The sequence below is a fragment of the Ictalurus punctatus genome, chromosome 2 (genome assembly GCF_001660625.3).
Source record: "Ictalurus punctatus breed USDA103 chromosome 2, Coco_2.0, whole genome shotgun sequence".
NCBI lineage: Eukaryota > Metazoa > Chordata > Actinopteri > Siluriformes > Ictaluridae > Ictalurus > Ictalurus punctatus.
This window is the reverse complement of record NC_030417.2, coordinates 39569503-39580020: the sequence shown is the minus strand read 5'-3', so window position 1 is coordinate 39580020 and position 10518 is coordinate 39569503. Positions and strand designations below refer to the sequence as shown.

Sequence of the window (10518 nt, the reverse complement as noted above, 5' to 3'; positions counted from 1 at the left end):
TTGCCATGAAAAAGGAAGTTGTTCTGTCAAACATGCAATGTCCAATCTGCTCCAAACTTCACATGTTTGAAAACATCTACATGCCAATATTCATTTATCATTATACCGCCACCTGCTGGCAACAGGAAGTGACATGTTTTACACTAATGTACTCCTAGCAACATTTAAAAATATGCCAGCAAATTCTAAACATGGTAGCAACATGCTAAAACATGTTAGAACATTCTAGCAACACTTAGCTAAGTGCTAAAGCGTGCTATTGAACAGGAAGATGTTATAACTCAGACATACAGTGTTCAATCTGCACCAAACTTCATAGGTTTTATACTAATTCTGGCCCGAAGACATCTAGATGCCAATATGCAGTTATATATGTTATATGCAGTCATAGCGCCACCTGCTGCCAATAAGAAATGACATGTTTTATAACGTGATACACTCTTAACAACATATAAGTGCTAAAAAGTGCTAAAAAAAAAAAAGAAAAGAAAAGAAAAAAGAATGGCATTCCCCTGGCAGCTTTAATTTTTTTTTTACATTCTATATATCTAATTTAATTGTACAAAAGGAGTAACATTATAGAATTTAAATGTGTCTGAATGAGTATAGTAAAAAGTTTATGTCTTTAAAATGTGTTAAATCTAAAAAAAAATAACTTTTTTTTTTACACAGCCATATTAGTGCAAGTCCCGCCTCCGCGCTATGATTAGTTATAATATCTGTGTATATCTTTTTTAGCCAATCCTAACGAGATACCGAATCTGTCTCTCAAACTGACCAATCACGGCTAAGAACGGGTTTGTCGGAACGCACGTGACGACGAAGGTACCGCCTTTTTAAGGATTTTTTTTGGTCGTGTGACGTCACCAGCCAGCTGGGAAACATGGCGGCCGAGAGCGAGTGAGTGATGTTCAGCAGGATGTGTGTAAATTGTGTATTAGTTTACAATATGAGCGGAATTTGTGTATTTATTAGATGGAGGATGTTTTAAAAGATTGCTTGTCATGCTAATCTGAGGCTAAATGCTAATTCTGACTACGTTTTACTGAGTAATGTTAGCTAAATACCTGCTAGCGATTTCTGGCTGTTAGTTGTTTTTGCAATCTAGCGAAATATTCCGATTTAAATAATAATTCTTTGTAAAATATTCTTTCTGATTCATTCAGACTGGATTAAGACATGTTTAATTATATTAAAATGAGTTGGTGTGATGTTCAGACCCAGCAGCAAGCAGAATATTGAGCTGTGTTCAGTGTTACACTGTCTAATAATTCAGTGGTATTTATACAGTCATTTTTACAACAGACACCAGAGCAGCTTTACAGAAATATATAAACACAGGATACAGATATTAAAGGTGTGAATTCATCCCAATTGAGCGAGCCAGTGGTGAGGAAAAACTCCCTGAGATGTTGAGAGAAAGAGACCTTGAGAGGAACCGGACTCAGAAGGAACCCGTCCTCATCTGGGTGACAACAGACAGTGTGAAAAAGTTCATTATGGATTTATCCGAAGTCTGTATGGCGTTAGGAGCAGCCGTAGTCCCAGCAGTCTGGAATTAGAGAAGATTTGAGCTCCATCCAGAGACAGAAAGGATCAGGATCTCTAGTATCTCCATAAATTTGTGTGGGGCTCGACAGAAGGAGAGAGGGACAGAAGAGATTATTAGGACTGTGCTTAGAGTAACAAAGTCTAGTCAGGGTAGGCTTGAGTAAACAAATACGTTTTAAGCCTAGACCTAAACACTGAGACTGTGTCTGAGTCCCGAACACTAATAGGAAGACTGTTCCATAACTGTGGGGCTCTATAAGAGAAAGCTCTTCCCCCTGCTGTAGCCTTCACTATTCGAGGTACCGTCAGATAGCCTGCACCTTTTGATCTAAGTAGGCGTGGCGGATCATAGAAAACCAAAAGGTCACTTAGGTATTGTGGCGCGAGACCGTTTAGTGCTTTGTAGGTCAATAATAGTATTTTATAATCAGTGTGAGATTTCACTGGGAGCCAATGCAGTGTGGATAAGATCGGGGAGATGTGGTCGTATCTTCTGGTTCTAGTTAGGACTCTAGCAGCTGCATTCTGGACTAACTGGAGTTTGTTTATGCTCCTACTACTACTAATAATAATAACTAGACTGGTACATTTCCTGAAGAAATTGCAAGTGGTGTTTGCCGTGGCGAAACCGGGGTGGGGCGTGTTAGAGACATCAGGAATCTCAGCCTTTTTACTTCTCTTAACTCTTAGTTCTGTGCTATGAGCGAGAAAGTGTGATTGATCACAGAGTATTCAGGCCTGTGGAGTCTAAATGAACACACTGACGCATGCTGTTCACAGAGAAATCCAGTTTATTTCGTCTAGAACAGGTGTATTTATACACCAGCATTGCGTAGGCGGGTTTGTACTTGTGCAGGTGCTAGACAGATTTAGACAAAACACACAGCACTCTACAAAAATAAGTCTTTTCAGGATATAGAAAATACATGTGGCAGCTATAATAAAGGATGGCAGTTGATCAGCTTATTCAAAGAGGTAATTAAATGAATACACTCATCATAGGTATTTGACAGCAGTTCATATTATAAGAGAATTTCCTCTCAGGGCGCCAATACTTTTGAGAGCCGACGGCATGGGAAGCCAATACTTTTGAGAGCCGGACAGAAAGGGTGCCAGTTCTTTCTATAGCCGGACAGATCGGGCGCCAATACTGTTTAGAGCCGTCCGTTTAGGGCGGAAATAGTTTTAGAGCCGGCCGTGTAGGGTGCCAATACTTTCAAGATCCGGACAGATAGGGCGCCAGTACTGGTAGAGCCGGCCGTCTAGTGCAGCAATGTGTTTTAGAGCCGGCCTTGTAGGGCGCAAATTCTTTGGAGAGCCAGCCATGCGGGGTGCCAATACTTTTGAGAGCCGTGGAAGAATAATAATGATTATAATAAGTATGCCGAATAACAATAGTAGTGCTTTTCAAGCACCATTAATAATAATAATAATAATAATAGTAATGCTACTAATAATATTAAATAATAATAAAAATAGTACTAATAATAATAATAAGCGCATGTTTGTTTGCAGTGTCCAGTGTGAGATTGAGGTTCTGGAGTCCATCTATCTGGATGAGTTGACGGTCACACGGAACGATGATGGGTAAAAATCTCTTCCTTTTATTATAAATACACACGTCACACAACCAAAAGTATGTACACCCCCTCCTAATGAGCGAGTCCAGCCATGCAGTCTCTCGTCCAAACACTGGCAGGCAGGTTCATGGGGTTCTCCTGAGGAACTTGTCGGTTTTTGAAGTGTGAGTGCAGTTATTGTGAACGTTTGAGAAAAAACGCGCCGGGGTTCTGACTGCGTCTGGAAGCAGCACCGGTGCAAGAACTTTTTCTCAGGAGCTTCCTGGATTGGGTGTCACTGGAAGAGAACCGGACACGAGCCTGAAGTTGGAGGACCTGTTGGTGATGAGGTAGCACGCTGACTGCGATCCAGCCTTCATCAAGCTTCCGTGGTGGAATGATGGACGACTCCATGTTAATGCTTTTTGGAACGAGAGACGTTCGGGTGTTTACGTACTTGTGTGTAGCAAGTAGAAGTGCATGAGATAACTGTGTGTGTGTGTGTGTGTGTGTGTGTGTGTGTGTGTGTGTGTAGAGGATGGAGAGTGAGTGTGATCCTCCACCCCTCCACTGGAGAAGACTGTCTGGCGCAGTTTGTCCGGCTCACGCTCACGCTGGACCTGGATTCAGAGGTGTGTTCTCACATCACCCCAGGCGCTTTAGGTGCTTAAACGGTGTGTAGCTACTGAAAGATCTGGAAGATGTTCATGAAATAAAGAAAACGTGTAACGTTATCCGAAAATAAAGGTACTTTATTGATCTAGGGTCAGTGTTCCTTTGCTAATCTCCTGAAGGGGGAAAAAGCACAAATATGCAAATGGAGGTATAAACCAGAAGGGGCGGGGCTTATTTGAATATCAAGCTTTTTAGTACGAGACAGATTATTATTATTATTATTATTATTATTATTATTATTATTATTATTATTATGATGTAGTGATTTGTATCTCTGCTCTCTAGAGTACTGACTGCTGAGTTGTGGTTTGTGTTTCAGTACCCGGCGTCTCCTCCCTGCATCTCCATCCACCATCCCAGAGGTCTCTCAGACGACAAGCTGCTCAGGTTCCTGTCCACACTTCACTCTCATCTCTCTCTGACATTCCTCTGTGTGTGTGTGTGTGTGTGTGTGTGTGTGTGTGTGTGTGTGTGTGTGTTCGTTCACAGTGTCAATAATCCGTCTCTCCTGTTCACCTGCAGTTTACAGCGCAGTCTGCACTCGGAAGCTGAGGAGTGTGTGGGGACACCCGTGCTCTATCAGCTCATTGAGGTGTGTGTGTGTGTTTTTTCACTCAACTCACGCTGCACTGCATCTCTCCGTCTCAGTGTCCGTGAGAATCTCTCATTTATTTTCTTTGATCTTCTCCACAGAAAGCCAAAGAGATCCTGACCGAGAGCAACATTCCTCACGGCAGCTGTGTGATCTGTCTGTACGGCTTTAAGGTAGCGCCCAGATCCAGCTCTGATTGGTCATGTGACTCGTACTGGAGTTTGAAAGACGTTCTCATCTCTTTTTTGTTGTGTAAAATAGCAGCAAGAGTCAAATGGAATGCTGTAACAAACAAACGGAGAAAGTTCCACGTATTACACCGCAGCGCTGCTGAGTTCCGGACTGTGATTGGTCAGGAGGTGTTGATTAATTCTCTAGAACAGTGGCTCTGACAGCAGCGCCGCTTCACATCGCAGCTTTATTTGTAATGAATGCGCCCGCTTTAATACGTTATCGTTTCCATGGTAACAGCTCGTTCACTCATTCACAGCGACATGTGCGGTGGACACGTAGCTAATTATTAACTGATTCAAAAACGTTAACACTGTGAGTTTCTCTGTAAAGTGTGATGCGTGTATTTAACGTTTATGGAAGGAGTCTCCAGTGTCAGAGGTAAAGCTGTAACTTGAAGTTTTCCGACATGGGTTTTTTTGTCTCGTTACTGTTTATAGCAGCTGTAGCATACGTGACAACAGGAAGTTGTTTGGAGTTTAAATGGATATACCTATGACCTGTTGTTCTTTAATAACTAAAAAATCCTACTGGTTGTAGGTTGCTGAGGTGTAAGAGGAATAAAACACTCGGGGACGTGCCGTTAGAGGAAAATAATCATCTTCCGGTCTGGGAGCAGTAAGCAGCAGTGATGTGGGCTCGGGTTATCATCAGCCTCCTGTTTAGTAAAGTATTCACCCCCACCCCGATTTCTTCCGTTTTTGTGTCTCTCATACTAAATCGTTTTAGATCTTCAAACGAAATACAACATGAAACGAAGGCAACCTGAGTAAACACAATACAGTTTTATTTACCTTTTTATTGTATCAAAAAAGTTCTCCAACACCTATTACCGATGTGAAAAGCTAATTGCCCCCTTAAACTTAAAATCTGTTTCACAATAACTGCAACTAAACACTTCTGAGAACTGAACATTCTCCCAAAAGGTTTGAGGATCATCAAGGTGTGTTTTGGTGAAATTCAGACGAGTCTTAATGTTGTTCTGGGTCAGCAGTGGTTTTCACCTCACCACTCTTCCATGGAGCCGTGTTCCCCCAGTGTCTTTCTGATAGTGGAGTCATGAACAGTGACTTTATTGATGCAGGAGAGGCCTGTAGGTCCTTTGATGATGTCCTTGGCTCTTCTGTGACTTCCTGGATGAGATGTCGCTGTGCTCTTGGAGGAAGTTTGGAAGGTCGGACACTTCTGGGAAGGTTCACTACTGTGCTGAATTTCTCTATTTGGAGATAACGGCTCTCACTGTGGTTCTTTGGAGTCCCAGAGTCTTTGAAATAGCTTTGTAACCCTTCACCAGACTGATGTACTTCAATCATTTTCTTCCTCATCATTTCTGGAGTTTCTTTCAGCTTTACCGTAGTGTGTTACTGGGTAAGATCTTTTAAGCAACTCCATGCTGCTGAGAAAGTTCTATGTAAGTGTAGATGTGATTGATCAGGGTTTGCAGTATTCAGATCTGGTTGTGTCTCGTCCAGCTGAACCCCATTATCAATGCAGTGTCAAAGATGTGGGGAATTAGTAACTACGGGGCAAATACATTTTCACACAGGCCCAGCTGGTTTTGGAGAACGTTATTTATTGCAGCAGAAAAGTTATCATTTGAAAACTGTATTTTGTGTTTACTTGTTTTGTGTTTATATTAGATTTAGTTTAAATTTCTGAAACAATTTAGTATGAGATCTACACAAACACAGAAGAAATCAAGATGGGGGCACTTACTTTTTCACAGCAGTGTAGTTGTAGATACATAAATAATATTTAAAATAAATTATTAATAATAATGAGGTCTGGGGTTTACGTTGTGTGTGTATCAGACATTTATTCTGCCTCTAAATGAAATTTCGTTGTTGTTGTTGTTTATCTCGGGGTTCAGGAGGACGAGGTGTTCACCAAGACGAGCTGCTATCATTACTTCCACTCTCACTGTCTGGGCCGCTACATCACACACTCGGAGGAGGAGCTGAAGGAGCGAGTGAGGGAGCTGGAGGAGGACAAGACCAGAGACGGAGGAGAGGACGAGGTAGGAGCTGACTCTGGTTTAATTCAGGGTTTTTGCACAGCCCTCGTTGTAACCATGGTAACACACTTGTAAACGTAGTTCCACTCTCGTGTTGTGTGTTACAGGAGCTGTGTGTGGTGTGTCCCGTCTGCAGAGAGCCGCTGATGTACGACGTGAACGCTCTGCTTTCATCTCCGGTACCCAAATTCCCTCAGGTACTGATACTGTACACACACTCACACTGTACACACATACACTGTACACATGCACTGTACACACACATACACTGTACACATGCACTGTACACACACATACACTGTACACATACACTGTACACACATACACTGTACACACTCTCACACTGTACACACTCACACTGTACACACACATACACTGTACACACGCACTGTACACACGCACTGTACGCATGCACTGTACACACACATACACTGTACACACGCACTGTACACACACACACTGTACACACATACACTGTACACACTCTCACACTGTACACACTCACACTGTACACATACACTGTACACACACATACACTGTACACACGCACTGTACGCATGCACTGTACACACATACACTGTACACACGCACTGTACACACGCACTGTACACACACGCACTGTACACACACACACTGTACACACATACACTGTACACACTCACACTGTACACACATACACTGTACACACTCTCACACTGTACACACTCACACTGTACACACTCACACTGTACACACATACACTGTACACACATACACTGTACACTCTCACACTGTACACACTCACACTGTACACACTCACACTGTACACACTCACACTGTACACACGCACTGTACACACGCACTGTACACACACATACACTGTACACACATACACTGTACACATACACTGTACACATGCACTGTACACACACATACACTGTACACACGCACTGTACACACGCACTGTACACATACACTGTACACACACACTGTACACACGCACTGTACGCATGCACTGTACACACACACACTGTACACACACTCACACTGTACACACATACACTGTACACATGCACTGTACACACACATACACTGTACACATGCACTGTACACACACATACACTGTACACATACACTGTACACACATACACTGTACACACTCTCACACTGTACACACTCACACTGTACACACACATACACTGTACACACGCACTGTACACACGCACTGTACGCATGCACTGTACACACACATACACTGTACACACGCACTGTACACACACACACTGTACACACATACACTGTACACACTCTCACACTGTACACACTCACACTGTACACATACACTGTACACACACATACACTGTACACACGCACTGTACGCATGCACTGTACACACATACACTGTACACACATACACTGTACACACTCTCACACTGTACACACTCACACTGTACACACACATACACTGTACACACGCACTGTACACACGCACTGTACGCATGCACTGTACACACACATACACTGTACACACGCACTGTACACACACACACTGTACACACATACACTGTACACACTCTCACACTGTACACACTCACACTGTACACATACACTGTACACACACATACACTGTACACACGCACTGTACGCATGCACTGTACACACATACACTGTACACACGCACTGTACACACGCACTGTACACACATGCACTGTACACACACACACTGTACACACATACACTGTACACACTCACACTGTACACACATACACTGTACACACTCTCACACTGTACACACTCACACTGTACACACTCACACTGTACACACATACACTGTACACACATACACTGTACACTCTCACACTGTACACACTCACACTGTACACACTCACACTGTACACACTCACACTGTACACACGCACTGTACACACGCACTGTACACACACATACACTGTACACACATACACTGTACACATACACTGTACACATGCACTGTACACACACATACACTGTACACACGCACTGTACACACGCACTGTACACATACACTGTACACACACACTGTACACACGCACTGTACGCATGCACTGTACACACACACACTGTACACACGCACTGTACACACACACACTGTACACACATACACTGTACACACATACACTGTACACACACGCACTGTACACACACACACTGTACACACATACACTGTACACACTCTCACACTGTACACACTCTCACACTGTACACACTCTCACACTGTACACACTCACACTGTACACACATACACTGTACACACACTCACACTGTACACACTCTCACACTGTACACACTCACACTGTACACACATACACTGTACACACTCACACTGTACACACTCACACTGTACACACATACACTGTACACACGCACTGTACACACATGCACTGTACACACACATACACTGTACACACATACACTGTACACATACACTGTACACACGCACTGTACACACGCACTGTACACATACACTGTACACACACATACACTGTACACACACACTGTACACACGCACTGTACGCATGCACTGTACACACACATACACTGTACACACGCACTGTATGCATGCACTGTACATACACACGCACTGTACACACACTGTACACACATACACTGTACACACACATACACTGTACGCACGCACTGTACGCACGCACTGTACGCACACACTGTACGCACGCACTGTACACATGCACTGTACACACGCACTGTACACACACACTGTACACACACACACTGTACACACACACTGTACACGCACTGTACACATAATGTAATTGTTCAGTAATATGCTGTGACATCTCCTGTTTCACATGCTGTTCTTACCTGATACACGTCCCGTGTCTCTCTCTCTCTCTCTCTCTCACGTGCACACACACACACACACACACACACACACACACACACACACACACAGCAGGAGGATGAAGCAGTCACTGCAGAGTTTAAGAGAAAGTGGGCGGAGCTACAGAAGATTCTGGAACGTCAGAGAGAAAAAGGGGGAGTCATCGACCCCGAGGCCGAGTCTAATCGCTTCCTCATTCACATTAACCATGTAAGTGTTTAAGGGAGCGTCGGGCGCCCCCTCACTCGCGCCCAGCCTCTACACACACCTGTGCCTTTTCTCTACAGCTAGCATTGTACTTCACACTAACATTAGCTTTAGATTCAAACTGTCACCAGAAAATGTCTGTAATAATCTAAAATCTCTACAAGCTCTAGCATAACTTCTTTCAATATGCAAATTAGGAATCATTGGTAATATTTAGGTGAATCCTTTTGAATGAATATGAATTCGTATGCAAATTAGGAAACCTCTTCACATAGTCTATAATCACCAGCTATAGGAAGCTTTGCGTGAAATTCTTTAAATATGCAAATGAGGAAACATCTCTGATAATCTAGTCACTGGCATTAGGAACCGGAACCACGAGGCACCATTTCGTCAGTCATGCAGGACTCCTCTGCCTTTGAAGCACATTTTATTGACGTGTTCTGCTTTTAACGCAATAAATTATCACTCGAAATAAATTTAGATTCATTTTTTTTATCCCGAATTAATATGAAACCACTCGTATAGATTTGTATCGTGCTCAGTATGGAATATGTTAAACCTGTAAATGTTTTCATACTCTTCAAAATGTCCTCTAATTGTGTTTATTTATTTGTATGTTTATTTGGTCATTTGTATATTTGTTTGTTTATTTACTTTTACTTATAACCTTGCTCTGGCCGTGTATACAGCCCTTGTGTTGACATGGAGTTAATGAACCACTAACCTAGCAGTAGGTACCATGTTAGGAAATTAGGTTATAAGCTAAAATCACTAGTAGTGCTAGCATAGCTGTTTTGAATATGCAAATGAGGAAGCATCTGTAACGTTT

At 42.8% G+C, this 10518-nt stretch overlaps 1 protein-coding gene across 2 annotated transcripts in view; it reads left to right on the top strand.

Moving 5' to 3' along the window:
• Positions 1-826: 826 nt before the first annotated feature.
• The window catches only part of rnf25 (ring finger protein 25), an 11045-nt gene continuing 1353 nt past the window's right edge, over positions 827-10518 (top strand). Inside the window, exons 1-9 of one of the 2 annotated variants that reach the window (XM_017495340.3) lie at positions 827-900; positions 3067-3138; positions 3646-3742; positions 4105-4172; positions 4308-4377; positions 4479-4550; positions 6479-6625; positions 6730-6819; positions 9552-9689. In XM_017495340.3, the coding sequence (XP_017350829.1) occupies positions 884-900; positions 3067-3138; positions 3646-3742; positions 4105-4172; positions 4308-4377; positions 4479-4550; positions 6479-6625; positions 6730-6819; positions 9552-9689 (771 nt within the window). In that variant the 5' untranslated portion in view covers positions 827-883. Of the gene's footprint in view, positions 922-3066; positions 3139-3645; positions 3743-4104; positions 4173-4307; positions 4378-4478; positions 4551-6478; positions 6626-6729; positions 6820-9551; positions 9690-10518 lie in introns of both variants that reach the window. The other variant, XM_017495347.2, reaches the window with a different exon arrangement.